The following is an 18,026-nucleotide window of genomic DNA, read 5'->3' on the forward strand; positions in this document are numbered from 1 at the left end:
TGTAGTCCCAGCTACTCGGGAGGTTGAGGCAGAAGAATCGCTTGAACCCAGGAGGTGGAGGTTGCAGTGAGCCAAGATCACACCATTGCATTCCAGCCTGGACAACAAGAGTGAAACTCCATCTCAAAAAAAAAAAAAAGAAAGTTTACAAATTTGTGTTGGGCCTCATTGAAAGGCTGTCTTGGGCCACACGTGGCCTGTGGGCCATGGGTTCCACAAGCCTGGTTTAGAGGTTGGGAATAGAAGCCAGTGAAGATGCCAGGCGGGCACGGTGTCTCAGGCTTGTTATCTCAACACTTTGGGAGGCTAAGGTGAGAGGATCACTTGAGCCCAGGAGTTTGAGACCCCTCTGGGAAACATGGTGAAATCCTGTCTCTACTTAAAATACAAAAGTTAGCATGGCATGGTGGCAGATGCCTATAGTCCCAGCTTCTTAGAGGATCGTTTGAGCCCAGGAGGTCAAGGCTGCAGTGAGCCATGATCACACCACTGTACTCCAGCCTGGGCAACAGAGCAAGACCCTGTCCCCCACCCCACCCCCCAAAAAAGAAGAAGGAGGCAGTAAAGATAGGAGACCAATGATGAGTTTAATTTTAACATGTGAAATCTGAGTACCTAGGGGTTGAATCTGAATACTGGCTCCAAGCTCAAGAAGAGAGGTAGACAGAGAACTAGAAGTTAAACTAAAAACAAATTCTTGGCCAGGTGCAGTGGTTCACACCTGTAATCCCAGCACTTCGGGAGGCCAAGACAAGTGGATCGTTTAAGGTCAGGAGTTCGAGACCAGAGTGGCCAACATGGTGAAACACCACCTACTAAAAATACAAAAAGCACAAAAAACAAAAACAAATTCTTATAGATGGTAGTGAAGGCAGTAAATATGAACAAAGGAGATGGGTAGGTCCTCTTAAGACTCCTCAAAAACTTCTCACAGTTCGTATACCTACTGCAATGAAACTTTCACAATGTCACACCATGTTGTGCTCGGCCAAGGAAAAGCCAGACCTATCTGCCAGCCACCACTTCTTCTTCTCACCATAGGCATAAACATCACCCCAGAAGCCTTGACATTGCAGGGAGAGAGAGAAATATACTAGTTTTGTATTTAAGTACAGAGGAATCCATCCTGACATTCTGTTACAAAGCCTGTCATGTGTCGCCTTGCTGCTGTGAGTAATAAGACAGGACAGTGCAAGAACAATGTCCCCTGGGCTGGCCTAGTAATAGTCAAAATACTGGCCAGATGCAGTGGCTCATGCCTATAATCCTAGAACTTTGGGAGGCTGAGGCAGGTGGATTGCCAGAGCTCAGGAGTTCAAGACCAGCCTGGGCAACACGGTGAAACCCATCTCTACTAAAATACAAAAAATTAGCCAGGCATGGTGGTGCACACCTGTAGTCCCAGCTACTCAGGAGGCTGAGACAGGAGAATCACTTGAACCCAGAAGAGGGAGTTTGCAATAAGCCAAGATTGTGCTACTACACTCCAGCCTGGGCGACAGAGAGAGACTTGGCCTCAAAAAGAAAAAAAAAAAAAAAAACTGACAAAATACCTTAGATGTCCACAAGGCTTCCTGGTTTACCAAAAACATTTTTTCTTTCACTGGTGGAATGGGGATCAGTATCCGTGTTCACAGACAAGGTCTACCACACCGTCAGATAAAAGCTGAGCTTTTGCAGGCTGAGAAGAGTACATGAAGGTCAGCCTCTCATTCATGTTTCTAGGTGGTAATAGACATCAGGGATTCACAGAGTGGTGAACAGATGTCAGGGATTCCTGCCGACTTGTTGCTAAGGGAACTTTTGTGAAAATGCACTGAATCCACTGAATCCACAAGGCTTGCCCATTGCTTTAAAGTCCTGCGGAGTAGCCACTGACCAGACCAGCATACACGTGTGACAAAGGGGATGACTCCTTCTGAGTTGAGGCTAACAGAGTGATGGACCAAAGGTCAATTTGTCTAACAGCAGGGACCACAAATACTGGCCACAGCCTCCATACCAAGGAGCAGGGTGATTTAGTGAAGATGTCAGAAAACACCTTGGTCTTTTCAGTCACAATTACCTATCTGCCCTCCCCCCCCACCCAGCCGCCACCAAGCTGTGAGCCCTAATTACAACTTTTGTGAACAGAGTTGGTGACTGTCTGAAAAATACTAGCATGAGGGACAAGGTCACACCAATTTTAGGTGATTTTCATGTTGCAGAAAGCAAGGGAATGGCTCTGAATTAAAATCCATTTGTGTAATATAGCAAACATCTATTAGATGTCAGGGAGCTCAGATCCACTATGTCTACGAATCACCAGCATTGAACAGCCCTGGACTAAAAAGAGCTGGACCTGTCTGTCACTGGGTTAGCGGACAGGCCCCGAGCCAAGCAAATCTAATTTCAAATTCCAGCTGCATCATGTTATCGTATGGCCTTTAAAAAGAAACCTCTAGAGTCTTACAAAAAAAAAAAAAAAAAACCCTCCAAGGATTGCAATAGAGAATCTCCAAGTAGAACTGCCAAGTCTTGCATTTTACCTCCTTCTTGGCATTCTCTCTCTCATCAGTCTGGCCTGGTACTACCTCCCCACTAATGGATCATCTGTCCCATGTGTATTCTCTCTAGCCTTCTGAAGGAGCTAGTTTGCAATATGGTTCTCGATGAACCATGCCTCCCTCATAACCACACTTGTACCCACCTCCCTTCCAAATTGACTCTGGACAGGTCCTATGACTACTTTCCCAATAGAATGTGGCAGAAACGATATGACAGTACTGGGCCTAAGCCTTAAGAGTGCCTGGCAATTTATGCCTTTGCATTCTTAGAAGCCAGCTACCACGTAACTCCAACCACCCTGCCGAAGACAAAGGCCATGTGGAAAGGCCCTGGAGGATGAGACACCACACAGAGAGGCCACATGGAATAACATCAAGGCACCAGACAGGAAAGGGAAGATGACATTTTGGAGGCTGCAGCTAGTTAAGCCTCCAGGACTCTCCCCCAGCCAACATCTGATTGCAACTGCATGAGAGACAAGGCAGACTAGCAGAAGAACCACCCAACTGAGCCCTGTCAATCCACAAAACCATGTCAGATAATAATAAATTGTTGTTTTGAAACACTAAGTCTCGCAGTAGCTTGTTACATGGCAATAGATAAAACATCATTCCTTAATTATTCATAGCACAGCCCACTCTCTCCCACAGATACTCCTTATAAACTCCTGCAGCACAATTGCATGAACTCAAAATGGGAGAACCAAGGGTAGAGTGAAGGAAATCAAGTTTAAGGGTGACCCTCAGCAGCCATTCTAGTTTTGCCAGCAAACAGTGTCATATTCTGTTAATATCCCAGAGGTCCAGACCAGCCAGCCAGATCCTGGGTTCTAAGAATACCACCTAGTTCAAGTAAAGCTCTATTTTGTTTGCATTCCAATTGCACTGTCCCCCAAAATTATTACCCAAAAGCTCTGGGAGGTTTTGTAGATGCCTTATCACATCCTCCAGGTCCCTAATTTCTTCTCTCTATTCAAGGTCACAGGAACTCCTGGACCCTGTTAGATCCTCCAACTTGTCCAGCCACTGGGCTTGACCTGGTTCCATGTCTGTCTCTCCAAATCTTCCCCAGGATGGAAATCTAGGCTTCTCTATCCACCTTCCCCAAGAGCTGTTTCTTAGCTTCAATTTGCACCCCAGAAAGCTGGTGCAAATCTTTCCACATGTGGGGTTCCCAGGACTATGGAGGCGATCTCAGTCCTAGCTTGGAGCTGACAGAAATGCTCCCACATCCTCTATCTCTGGCCTCAGGTCTCTTCCTGTATCATATCTCTCAAATGATGTTAAAAGACTTCTCAATTCCTCTCCCTCGTCATAGCAGAAGAAACCCTCAGGAAAGATTTTGCTAATTGATTTTATCTAATAAGCAGCTGTGGGCCTTGGCTTTAAGGCCTCATTCCTTTGCTAGAAGTTGATGTTTCCCTCTGTGCATTCTTTGAAGAGCTGCACCACTCTCTGAGTAGGAAGGACCCTTGTGACCAGAGTCCTTGGGCCTACCAGAGACCTCTATACTTCTCTGCCTGTCCTGAGGTTTTCTTGCAAGCTGCTCTATGAAAGCCAGATATGTGCTGTATCACTTCTTGAAATCTTGACCAAAGATGCTGCTCCAAAAACCAAGACCTCCTCCAAGGTGGCCTCCTCTTAAAGGCTGGCTGGCCACCGGATCAGATCTGGTGACCCTCGTAGAGCTAGCTCCCAACTCCCTTCTCCAGTGTACACTTCCTGAAAAGCCTGGGTCTCTCAGTTCCCCTTGCTTCATCTGAACAAGGAAGATCCCCTTGGAAAGCATCCAGTGTGCACATGGTTTTCAGTGCCTCACTCCCCTCCACCAAGATAGGGGTTCCTGGTATCACTATTTCCATTAGGGTGAAAGTTTCACTGGAATAGGGAACACATTAGAGATACCGTGCTCAGCCATGTACCCACAATCCCATCCCTCAACCAGGAAGCTAGTACAGTCCCTCTGTCTGCACTTGTTTCTCCAACAGCTGCCCTGGCCTTCTGAACTCCATGCCCCCAAGCAAGCTCAGTGCCAGCTTTGTGCAAGCTCAGATGCCATTGGCTGACATCTCATGAGGTTTACCACCTCCAGTATCTATGGGCCCCCTCTCCAGTCTCAAAAGAGTCCAGATGCTAGCCAGTCTACCCACTAGCCTGGGGAGCTCTGAATTCTCTGAGCCTGTCCTTGAGGACTCACCCCATCCCAAGGGACTCTACTTGCCTATCCTCTATCCCTACCCAGCCCTCAGCCTTGAGGTCCAACTTGCTCATGTATGACGTTCCCAGATGCTGAGCACCTGACCCACAATCCCCCCTGTTGAAACTGCATCTGCTCTGGCCCTGAGAAGAGTCCCATCCAGTACTTAGGCTACAGGACTCAGGCCCACTGTGGGAAAACCCCCCAGCTGGCTCTGAGTAAACCCACACTTTGGGGTTTGCAGGGAAGGTCCTCCAAGTTGCTTGTGGATGCAGATGTCCTCATTTTAGCCCTAGAGGTTTAGCCATCCCTTAGCGACACTGTTACCAACATGCTGACCTCAGGGGCTACGCTTGCCCTTTCTCCCCATGGATCGAGACCCTTCGCTCACCTGCTGTTTAGCACAGTTGAGCCCAGGTTATCATGTTGAAAAGCAGCACAAGCACAGGGAGGGTGATAGTCAGCCATCTGAGCTGCTAACAAAACATGTGAGCATTACTTGTTGAAGATCTGACTTCACCTCGCTCATGTTCAGCTTGCTTGTCTATAAAATGGGGGAAGTACCTCACTCTTCACAGAGCTGTCGGGGAACTGGTGATAATGTGCAGGTACCGTGCCAAGCTGGTACTCAGCAGTATTACTCACACAGATGGATGCTTTTCTTACAAGCTACTGTCAGGAATGGTCTGAGAGGCCCTGAGACACTGGAGATCTCCCACCTTTGTATATATATACCAGAGGATGGGACAGACACAGCCAAGACTGTCCCGGATGTTAATTCTGCTTCTCCCCTGGGCCTGTACACCATCCCTTTCCCAGAAGAATAAGCAGTACTCCACTCGTGCTAACACCTACCCACCAGCCTCACCCCCACACGAAACACAGCTGGTTCAGTCCAGCCCAGGATGCTCCTCACCAGACAGACAACCATCAGACAAATTTCCACATCAGGATTTCCTGGAAAAGGGTGGCCCCCCAAAGAACTCCATATATATATATGTATATATATATATATCTCCCAGGGCTTTCAAGCTAGAAGCAAGGAGGCTGCTTGCTTTTTTCTTCAGATAGAGTTTCACTCTTGTTGCCCAGGCTGGAGTGCAATGGTGCGATCTCAGCTCAAGGCAACTGGCTGATTTTGTATTTTTAGTAGAGGTGGGGTTTCTCCATGTTGTTCAGGCTGGTCTCGAACTCCTCACCTCAGGCGACCCGCCCGCCTCAGCCTCCCAAAATGCTGAGATTACAGACGTGAGCCACAGCGCCCAGCCCACCTTTGCTTTCTTTTACATCCTAATCTCAGGAAAGAAACTGGTAAAGCAAGGGCAGGGCACACCTGAGCCTCTCCTACAAGCAGGGGATCTTCTGATTCTCCACATAGAGAACCAAGAAGGTTCCTGGAACACACTCTGCTGACAGCCCATGAAATCTCATTTCAGCAGCCTCTAAACTTTGCTCAAATGCTACTGATCCCTTCAGGAGAGATTGCGTTGTTCTGCTCCGGACCTGAGAGCAACCTAACGTACTTCTGTAAGGCCAGGCTCTATTGCTAACAATGTTGCCACAGGATACATCCTCGGGCTGACTCGCCCTGTAACCATTTCCCTTCTTTCCTTTTCTCCTGATGAATTGCACTGAGCATTTTCAGTCAAAATTTGCTACTTTGTTCTCTGTGAAGTAGGTCAAGAGTTAAATTATAAATAAATTCAGCCTAGTGATTTCTTCGGCAGTGTTTTACCAGAATGTTTAGGAATACTGACACAATTGAGGATAACTGTTAATTTAGACTTTACAAGAATCCTGGGGGCAGACGGACTTCTAGTAAAAGAGATGTCCTGGAAGGTCACCCCCCCCCCCGGCCCCAACACACAAAGGACTTTAGAAACTTCGGGTCTCACTCGGGCTGTGACTGTGAGCTCAGTGATTAGAGGACAGCCTGTCACACAGACAATAAACAGCCAGCCGCCTTGGCTCAGCAGGTCCTGTGTAACCCTGGGGCCAGGCCAGAACCCCAGGAACAAGTCACTTTCAGGTTCTGAGCTTTAGCCTGGGGGAGCTGGACCAGGGAAGCGGGCAGTGGTGGGGGAAAGGGGACCTACGGCGCCCCGGGATCAAGTCTGCTGAGGGGGCTCTGGTTGGTGGCCAGCAGGCTCGGCTGACCAGAAAGTGAGTGGCCCCGAGGCGGCCAGGCAGCCTGACCCGGGGTAGCACGACCGTCCACGGGTCGCCAGGCTCTATGCTCCGGGGTGGAGACGCGAGGCTGCGGGACCGAGTCGGCGCCACTTCTCGGACCCCTGATCCTCGGTGCATCTTCCCAAGACCGCCAGACTCCGGCAGAGCCCTTCACCGGGCCCTGCCACTGCCGGGAACGCGCCCGCCTGCTCCAGAACTCACACAAGCAACAAGTTCTGGCTTCCTTAGGGCCGCCACGCTGTGCTCTGGAGGCCCGGCGCAAGGGGGGAGCTCCCGGAGAGCCCGCGTTGCCCACGCCCCGAGGGGCGCCCGCTGCCGTCGCTGCCCCCCAAGAGCGTGGAGCTACAGGTCGCACCGGCAAGGGCTGCCCCCGGGGCGGCCCTCAGAGCGGGACGCTGCGGCATCCCCGGAGCGGGCAACAGGTACGCGAGCGCACTGAGGACCGCAGCCCCGCTCCTGCCGCCCCGGCCCTCGCCCCTTACCTCCAGCAACTGCACGTAGCTCGCCGGGAACCAGCCGCGGAGCCCGTCCTCCTTCTCGCCTTCCCACCAGCCGCCGTCCGGGACCTGCAGCAGCGTGATCAGCTCGCCCGCGGCGAAGCGCAGCCCCTGGCCGTGCCGCTCCCCGGAGAAGGGGTACAGGGTCCGGCAGCGAGAGCCGGACATGGCCTTGGCGCCCGGGTTCACAGCGCAGCCTGCATCCCCGCCGAGCCCCACGGGCTGGGCAGCGGCTCCGCGGGGTCCCAAGCGCCCGGCGCTCCGGGCTCCCGCGCTCTGGGCGCGCGCCGTCTCTGGGGTGCGCGGGGGGTCCCCGGGCAGGCGGGGGACGCGCGCTCCGCGCAGGGAAGCGGAGACTCCCAGGCTTCGCTGAGAGAGCGGCGACGCCCCCGGGCCGGGCAGCTCGCAGATCCCAGCGCTGCGCGGGGGGGCGGGGCTCAGGGGGAGGAGACCCAGGCGCCGCGGGCTCCAGAGACAACTTCCCGGGAACGCGGAACGCGGGCTACCACCGCGAGGGCCGACCGCCCCGGCGCGCGGAAATGCGCAGCTCCCCTGGGAGGTGGGACCCCGCGGCGCGGGAGGGAGCGGCGGGCTGAGCGGAGAGGGGCTGGCGGCCGGGGGGCCGGGCGGGGGCTCGCTCGCGGGCGACGGGGGCGGGGCGGGGCGGGGCCAGGGCGGCCACGCCCGCGGAGGGCTGCGCGCTCCCTCAGAGGGGCCTGTCACTGGGGAGAGGGGTTCCCACTCGCGCCTCCACCGCCGGGGGCCGCGGGAAAGGAAACGCCCCTCTGTTCCGTGTCTGCTTTGTAGGCCTGGCGGAGGGGTGTCTGAGAGGTGTCTGCGAGGGATCGTTTGTGGCCGTCATTGTAGTGGTTGAACCTGGGGTTGAACTTGACTCACCGGAAACTGAACAATGGGTGAATGGCAGGTTTAAAGCCTGGCGCCTCAGCCGAGCAGCCGGGTGGCAGCATGGCACGCTGGAGGGACCGAATGGGGAGGAGACGGGGTCGGAGTTGATAGCATTGGAAGCAGTCGATGGGGATAGATGGAGGAAAGGAAAACGGTGAGAGGAACAGCCCCAGTGCTTTGCCTCCAGAGGGAAGGCCGGCCCTGTGTACCCGCCCTCCTGAAATCTAGATGGGCCAGCTAAAGAGTCTACACTCATGTAGTCAGTCAACAAACATTAGCAGGAGGCTGCCATATTCCATGCGATGTACCAGGTACTACAAAGATCATTTGGGCCAGTTCCTGCTCTCCAGGGACCAGTGAAACTCGGTGCTGCAGAATGTTGACCTTGACCTGACCGTACAGAAGTAAAAGAAAGCTCGGTTTCTTTGCTCGTCTACTCCATTTAAAAAAATAATAATAAAATAAAGTACATTTTCTAGCCTGTAAATAGCTGGACCCGGCTGGATTCAGTGGCTCATGCCTGTAATCCCAGCACTTTGGGAGGCTGAGGTAGGCCAATCACCTGAGGTCAGGAGTTCGAGACTAGCCTGACCAACATCGTGAAACCCCTATCTCTACTAAAAATACAAAAAAAAAAAAAAAAAAATAGCCGGGAATGGTGGGGTGCACCTGTAATCCCAGCTACTCTGGAGGCTGAGGCAGAATTGCTTGAATCCGGGAGGCAGAAGTTGCAGTGGACAGAGATGGCACCATTGCATTCCAGCCTGGGCAACAAGAGCAAAACTCCATCTCAAAAAAAAAAAAGAACCAAAGCTGGACCCTTTAATGCCCCTGTATACCTCTGTCTACTCCTTCCCCCATCCCCCAAGTCACCTTCTATGTCTCCCTATTGCCTTTTAAATTTCGTACAGACTTCTCAGCCTTTACATTTCCTGCCTTCCACAACACCTCCTCTAGCCTCACCTCTCCCTATGCCTGCCTAGATATCCATTACAAAACCAGTCAGGCAGGGCTCTAAGAGCCTGAAGACCTTGCACACCTGTCTATGCTTTGAATCAGACCCTGGCACAGAGCCTTTCACCTAGTTCAGTGGTTCTCAATCCTGGCTGCACATTAGAGTCATTATGCAACTTTTTAAGAATACTCATGCCCAGGCTTTAAGAGTCAGTATTGAGCCCCAGTCTACAGCTAAGCCATCTTACCTGAGCAACCTCCGGCTGGTCTCTGCCTATGGGCAAAGTGACACATGAAGATTATTTGCAGTCCATCAATTGCAAAGTCATGAACATTTGCTTGGCCAGAAATATAGGGAAACAAACTCTTGACCACAGTCACCACTAAGAGTTCCTTAACACAGAGCTGCATAACTTCATGTCAAAAACAGTCATTAGAAGGCCAAGTGTGGTGGCTCTTGCCTGTAATCCCAGTACTTTGGGAGGCCAAGGCAGGCGGATCACGAGGTCAGGAGATCAAGACCATCCTGGCTTACACTGTGAAACCCTGCCTCTACTAAAAATACAAAAATGTAGCCAGGCATTGTGGCATGCACCTGTAGTCCCAGCTACTCGTGAGGCTGAGGCAGGAGAATTGCTTGAACCCAGGAGGCAGAGGTTGCAGTGAGTACCACTGTACTCCAGCCTGGGCGACACAGCGAGACTCCATCTAAAAAATAAAAAATAAATGCACACACACACAAAAAAAACCAGTTATTAAAAGTAGCTGGCCTAATCAAGTTTTAAAAGACATAAAATTCCTTGTATCAAGAAAGTACGTGATACAATATATCTAGCAGGCTGTTCTCAGGCTTCATTCCTGATGATGCGGCCTGAATCAGGGTAGGACAATTGATTTACAGACATCCTGCAGCCCCAAATTATCTGTAGTGCCCGTGAGAAACTGTGATCCAGTTTGGACTTGAGAAATCTCAGCCTACACAGCGTGCCATATACTTGAGCTCCATGTGACCCGCCTCAAACATTCCTGCAGCAACCAAAAATGATAATAGCTGTTAATTTCTCCACTTATTTAATTTGGTTCCTGTAATCCTATGAGCTGATGAGGTGACTGTTGCCCCAGTTTTCAGGTAAACAAACTGGGCTCAACGAGTGTGACTTGCTCAACATCATACAGCTGGTCAACAGCAGAACCAGCTTTGAACTCAATTCTAGCTTATTGTACATTGAGTGTTGCTTTCTGGAGTCCACCTTGCCAGTCAGAAAACAGGTATCCTAGAGATTCACCCACAAATACCATCTTAAGAAAAGACTCTCTGGGCCGGGCACACTGGTTCATGCCTGTAATCCCAGCACTTTGGGAGGCCAAGGTGGGCAGATCACGAGGTCAGGAGATGGAGACCATCTTGGCGATATGGTGAAACCCCCTCTCTACTAAAAATTTAAAAAATTGGCTGGGCATGATGGTGCATGCCTGTAATCCCAGCTACTCAGGAGGCTGAGGCAGGAGAATCACTTGAACTAGAGAGTTGGAGGTTCTAGTGAGTCGTGATCGCGCCACTGCACTCCAGCCTGGCGACAGAGTGAGGCTCTGTCTCAAAACAAGAAAAAGCTCTCTGGTGATACCCAATATAAGTATTGCTAGAAATAAGACTGGACTAGCAGCTAGTGGAACTCCTGTCCCTGATCTCTTATCAATCAAGTAACCTCCAAATCCTCAAGTCTTCCCATACCTTTGGGTCTATTTCCCCATCTGTAATTGAAGATTGAATCCAATAACTGGAATATGAGACTTTAAATGGTTAAATGTCATTAGTGGTTAAATATGTTAGCTCTGGACTGCCTTTATTCAAACCCTATTTCTGGCACTTTCTAGCTGTGTGCCATTGGGCGATTTACTTACATCTCTGAGCCTCATTTTCCCCACCACTAAAAGAAGACAACAGTAGTATTAATATCATAGAGTTATTAGGAAGATTAAGTGAGGAAACATGTAAACTGTACTTAAGTACCCATATATTAGCAATTATTTTTATTCAGTTCAAGGGTCCTGGTGATACCTTACATAACACTTCTTTTTTAACTAAGATTTCTAGCACAACAGTAGAAGTAAAAACTCTTACATCTTTGGGATGCCAAAAATTTTGTAGAAACACACTCTGGCTTTCTGTTTTCTCCCAGGATCTTGAAGGAAAGATAAGTCCCTCCCTTATGAATTTTCCCTCCTGCCTTCTCCCTCTCTGATCTTTTATTGCTATCTTAAAATTTTATTTAAATCTTTAATGATTTTGCTTTTTTTTTTTTTTTTTTTAAATTGAGACAAGATCTGGCTGCATTGCCCAGACTGGAGCGCAATGGCGTGATCTTGGCTCACGGCATTCTCCACCTCCTGACTCAAGCCATCCTCCCACCTCAGCCTCCGGAGAAGCTAGCTGGGACTACAGGTGCACACCACCATGCCTGGCTGACTTATTTTTGCTTTGAAAAATAATAATTATTATTAAGTCTTATTTCACTGGTTGGACTTTTAGTAACTCAGGAGAGGGATAGCATCTTTGTTTTAAATTTCCTTTTTTTTTTTTTTTTTTTTTTGGAGTTGGAGTCTCACTCTGTAACCCAGGCTGGAGTGCAGTTTCATGATCTTGGCTCACCGGTTGCAACCTCTGGCTCCCGGGTTCAAGTGATTCTCCTGTCTCAGTCTCCTGAGTAGCTGGGATTACGGTTGTACATCACCACACCCAGCTAATTTTGTATTTTCAGTAGAGTTGAGGTTTCGCCATGTTGGCCAGGCTGGTCTCGAACTCCTGACCTTAGGTGATCTGCTCACCTCTGCCTACCAAAGTACTGGGATTACCAAACTGCTGGCATAAGCCACCATGCCTAGCCTATCTATTGTTCTTAAAGCCTAACATCGACTCATACAAAAAGCAGGCATTCAGTACTTCTTGAACTCCTTTGGCATAGATTGTTTGGACCCTGTTCATATTTAGATTTTCCACTTGCTAAGTTATTGTATAAACGTGTGTCAGAGCTTTCTCTAGACACTGTGCATTTGATAGTTATGTGGTGGCTGATACTTCATTTCTACCCAAGGCAACCTTATATGCCTTTCCATCAGCCTATGGATGGCAGAGAAATAGAAAGGTTTCAATTTCTTTAAAAAGTTAAACATAGGCCAGGCGTGGTGTCTCACACCTGTAATCCAAGCACTTTGGAGGCCAAGGCGAGCGATCACCTGAGGTCGGGAGTTCAAGACCAGCCTGACCAACATAGTGAAACCCTGTCTTTAAAAAAAAAAAAAAAAGTTAAACATAGCCAGGCGTGGTGCCTCACACCTGTAATCTCAATGCTTTGAGAAGCTGCCCTGTGGGATCCCTAGAGGCCACAAGTTCAAGACCGGCTCAGACAACATAGTAAGACCCCTGTCTCTAAAAAAAAAGAAAGAAAGAAAGAAACAATAAAATAAATTAGTCACAGGATGTGGTGACATGTCCCTGTGGTCCCAGCTACTCAGGAGGCTGAGACGGGAGGATCACTTGAGCCTAGGAGATCAAGGCCGCAGTGAGCCATGATCACACAACTGCACTCCAGCCTGGGCAGCAGTGTAAGCTCCTGTCTAAAAAAAAAGAAAAAGCAAGTTAAACACAAATTTGTCAAATGACCCAACAATTCCCTCTGAGGCATCTACCTGAGAGAAATGAAAACGTATGTTTACACAAAACCTGTAGTGAAGGCCAGGCACAAGTGACTCACACCTGTGATCTCAGCACTTTGGGAGGCAGAGATGGGCGAATCATGAGGTCACAATATCGAGACCATCCTGGCTAACATGGTGAAACCCCGACTCGACTAAAAATACAAAAAAATTAGTGGGGCATGGTGACACACACCTGGAGTCTCAGCTACTCAGGAGGCTAAGGCAGGAGAATCACTTGAACCCAGTCACCGGAGGTTGCAGTGAGCCGAGATCGCACCACTACACTCCAGTCTGGGTGACAGAGTGATACCCCATCTCAGAAAAACAAACAAACAAACAAAACTTATAGTGAATGTTCATAGCAGTACTATTCATGGAAGCCAAACAGTGGGAATTATCTAAGTGTCTATCAGCTAATGAATAGATAGCCAAGATGTAGGATACCAATACAATGGATTATTTACTTAGCCATGAGAAGGAAGTACTGATCCATGCTACAACACAGATGAACCTCAAAGACATTATGCTAAGCGAAAGCAGCCAGACACAAAAGGCAATATATTATATGATTCCATTTATATGCAATGTCCAGAAAAGGCAAATCCTTAGAGACAATTTAAAAATTAGTGGTCCCCACCGGGCATGGTGGCTCACACCTGTAATCCCAGCACTTTGGGAGGCCAAGATGGGCAGATCACTTGAGGTCAGGAGTTCAAGACCAGCCTGGCCAACATGCTGAAACCTCTTCTCTAAAAATAAAAAACAAAAAATAAAATTAATGGTCCCCTGGAGCTGAAGCTGCAAATAAGGAAGAAACAAACAAACACAAGGTTTCTTTGGGGTGATGTAAATGTTCTAAAATTAGTTTGTGGTAATGATTGCACAACTCAGAAAGTCACCAAATTGTACACATAAAATAAGTAAAATTTGGGGTATATAAATTATATCTCAAAACATTGTTAATGTTCAGCAAAAATCAAAATACTTAATGATCTCCATTACCCAACAAAAGCTATTTTTCTCAACTCATGTATGCTAGTTCATTCAACAACAGCTTGAAGAGCTATTAAACACGTATTAGAAAACAGACAGTATGGCTGGGCATGGTGGCTCATGCCTGTAATCCCAACACTTTGGGAGGCCAAGGCAGGGAGATCAAAAAGTCAGGAGTTTGAGACCAGCCTGGCCAATATGGTGAAACCCTGTCTCTACTAAAAATACAAAAGTTAGCCAGGCATGGTGTCAGGCACCTGAAGTCCCAGCTACAAGGGAGGCTGAGGCAGGAGAATTGCTTGAACCTGGGAGGCAGAGGTTGCAGTGAGCTGAGACTGTGCCATTGCACTCCAGCCTAGGCCACAGAGCTAGGCTCTGTCTCAAAAAAAAGAAAAAAATAGAAAAAGAAAAGAAAAGAAAATGGACAGTGCGCTGGGCCTAAGGGAAATAAGTATGACAGCTATGAATTCTGGCTGAGCATGGTGGTTCATGCCTATAATCCCAAGGCTTTGGATGGCTGAGGTTTGAGGATCACTTGAGGCCAGGAGCTCAAGTCCAGCCTGGGCAACATAGTGGACCCCATCTCTACAAAAAAATGTTAAAAATTTGCTGGGCATGGCGGCATGTGCTTGTAGTCCCAGCTACTCGGGAGGCTGAGACAAGAAGACCACTTGAGCCCAGGAAAGCTATGATTGTGCCACGGCACTCCAACCTGAGTGTCACAGCAAGACCTTGTCTCTAAAAAAAAAAAGTAAGTTTTAAAGTAAAACAATTCCTACAGATCAATAAAGAAAATGTGGACAATCCAATAGAAAAATGGGCAAAGAACTTGAATGGGCATTTCACGAAAGAAGATATCCAAATGGGCAATAACATGTTAAAAGATGCACAACATCATTAATCACCAAGAAAAGGAAATCAAATTCGTAGAAGGTATGAATATGTACTCAGTGGGTGATGAAGATAAAAACAGAACAGAACATACCACATATTGGAGAGGACGCAGTACACCTGGAGCTCTCATACATTGCTGGTGAGCGCCTGTTGGAAAATTGGCAGTATTTAGCAAAGTTGAAATGAGCATTCTCTATAACTCATCTAATTCCCTTCTAGGCATATAACCAACTAAGGAGACATGTACAACAATGTTCATAGCAGCACTATTCATAATAGTCCCAAACTGGAACCAACCCAATATCCATCAAACTAGAATTGATAAATTGTGACATATTTATACAATAGAAAAGTCGATACTTGGAATAAACAGGCTTGGTGCAATGGCTCACCTCTGTAATCCCAGCACATTGGGAGGCTAAAATGAGGGGATCTCTTGATGCCAGGAGCTTGAGACCAGCCTGGTCAACGCAGTAAGACCTCATCTCTACTAAAAATAAAATAAAATAATTTAGCCAGGCATAGTGGCACACACCTGTAGTCCCAGCTACTCAGGAGGCTGAGATGGGAGGATCACTTGAGCCCAGGATGTCAAGGCTGCAGTGAGCCGAGATTGAGCTACTGCACTCCACCTGGGTGACACAGTAAGACCCTATCTCAAAAAAAAAAAAAGGGAGAAAGAGAATAAAACTATTGCTACATATAAGTGAATCCCATATATATAATGTCCAGCAAAAGAAGCCAAACACTAAAGAGCAGAGATACCGTGATTCTGAGAGAGGAGGAAGGAAGAAACCCATCAGACAGGCAGTTAGGGTGGGTCCTCAGTAAAATTATTTCCTGCAAAAGAACAGCCTGAAAAATCAAACTGCAGGCACCAGTTAGGAAAATTGCACAGGGGGGGCTTGCCTAAGACATGCCAACAGCCACATAGATAAGAAAGGCTACACAGAAGACCTGCCCAGACACACCCGCAATGGATAACTTTATCCCAGACACACGCACAGTAAGGGAAACAAAGCAATCTGGAGTAACTGAAGCTAAGGGTCCCCATGTGTGCACTAGGAGGAAGAGGTGGAGCTACCAGAAATTCACATCTTATGCAAATGAGAAGCCCAGCCCTCATCAGTTTCTTATAAAAGTCTCTGTATTCAGCTGTGAAACAGCAACCCTGTTTCAGGCCCACTCTGCAATGGAGAGCTTTCTTCTTTTGCTTATTAAACTTTTGCCCCAATCTCACCCTTGGTGTCCATGCTCCTTAATTTTCTTAGTTGTGAGACAAAGAACTTCAGGTGCTACCTTGGGCAACTGCTGCATTGGGTGCATTGGTGAGACTGTGACAATTCCATTTATATGAAATTCCTAGAAGTGAAGAGAGGAGTTATTTTGGGGAAAGGTAGTGAGAGCACAAGGGTATCTAGGTTGCTGGTAATAATCCATTCCTTGCTCCTGTTGTTAGTTACACAGAGCTCTTCTCCAGTCTGTATATTTATTTGTGCACTTCTCTGTGTGGCTGCTAGTTTTCAATATGTTTTGTTAAAAAATACTGATATTCTAACCGCAAAGAATTTTTAGTCTAGATTCTACAGTGATGCTTTCCAAACTTTTTTGACTGTGTACCTCTATCAGTAAAACTCCCGGAGATATCTACTTTTATTATCTATGAATTAAATATATGAACCACCAAACTAATAAGCATATTATAATAAAATTTTAAAAAAAATTTTTGAGACAGAGTCTTACTCTGTTGCCAGGCTGGAGCACAGTGGTGCAGTCTCGGCTCACTGCAAACTCCGCCTCCTGGGTTCAAGCGATTCTTCCGCCTCAGCCTCCTGAGTAGCTGGGACTACAGGCACGTGCCAAACACCCAGCTAATTTTTGTATTTTTAGTAGAGACCGGTTTTCACCATGTTGGCCAGGATGGTCTCAACCTCTAGATCTCGCAATCCACCTGCCTCGGCCTCCCAAATTGCTGGGATTACAAGCATGAGCCACTGCACCCGGCCAAAATTAAAGAATTTTTGAAGGTAATATTGAAGTAGATGTAATATTCAAATAGCAGTTCTAATATTGTCTTCCTGCACCATAATGGAAGTTTTGTGTACTTCTTAAGGATCAGTGATCTTGAGACTCAGTTTCAAGAAGATACTGAGAAGGGAAAGAAAGTTAATTTACTGAAAATAAGCATTTTGGAATCATAACTTTGGAGAAATAAATGGGTTCAGTTCTCCCCTTGGAGTCCGGAAGAAACCTGGCATTGGGCCTCCACGGAAGAGGAAGTGTGAAGAATTCTATCCATCCCTTCCTTGATTTTCTCATCCAGAATCTCAGCCAGAGTTCCAGCCAAAGATTCTCAAACTTAAACGTGTATAAGGATCACTGGAGAAACATGTTAGAAGGGATACCTATTTTTAGGCCACCCTCCCAGAGATTCTGATTTAGTGGGTCTGGGATAACACCCAGGAATCTGTGTTTTTAACAAAAATCCCAGAGTATTGTGGGGTTTTCCAACCATATTACAAAGGTTGTTGGACCAAGCACAGTGGCTCATACCTGTAATCCCAGCACTTTGCGAGGCCAAGGCCAGCTGATCACTTGAGCCCTGGAGTTTGAGCCTAGCCTAGAAAACATGGTGAAGCCTCATCTCTCCAAAACTACAAAAATTAGGAGCTGCGATTGTACATTCTACTCCAGCCTGCATGACAGACCCAGATACTATCTAAAAGAAAAAAGGGGAGTTTTATTTTCAGGTGTGATTCATATCCTCAGAGCATCTTCATTTATAAGAAGGGTTTACATTGGCATCTTGTCATGTTGGCCAGGCCCACCGACATTTAAAAAGGGGGAAAGGAGGCTGGGTGCAGTGGCTCAAAGCAGCAATCCCCAGCACTTTGGGAGGCTAGGGCAGGTGGATTACTTGAGGCCAGGAGTTCAAGCCCCGCCTAGCCAATATGGCAAATGCCCTTATCTACTAAAAAGTATAAAAAGTAGCTGAGTATGGTGGCACATACCTGTAATCCTAGCTACTTGGTTGGCTAAGGTACGAGAATCACTTGAACCTGGGAAGCAGAGTTTTCCGTGAGCTGAGATTGCGCCACTGCACTCCAGCCTAGGTGACAGAGACTCTGTCTCAAAAAAAAAAAAAAAAAAAAA

The 18,026-nt window shown here is 47.8% G+C and overlaps 1 protein-coding gene across 1 annotated transcript in view; it reads right to left on the minus strand.

The window, feature by feature from the left end:
* Window positions 1-7,818, minus strand: part of GAS7 (growth arrest specific 7) — a 283,465-nt gene extending 275,647 nt beyond the window's left edge. The window contains exon 1 of the mRNA XM_003929241.4: window positions 7,416-7,818. Coding sequence (XP_003929290.2) covers window positions 7,416-7,598 — 183 coding nt within the window. The 5' untranslated portion in view covers window positions 7,599-7,818. The remainder of the gene's footprint in view (window positions 1-7,415) is intronic.
* Window positions 7,819-18,026: the final 10,208 nt, after the last annotated feature.

The sequence above is a fragment of the Saimiri boliviensis genome, chromosome 17, assembly GCF_048565385.1.
Source record: "Saimiri boliviensis isolate mSaiBol1 chromosome 17, mSaiBol1.pri, whole genome shotgun sequence".
Taxonomy (NCBI): Eukaryota; Metazoa; Chordata; class Mammalia; order Primates; family Cebidae; genus Saimiri; species Saimiri boliviensis.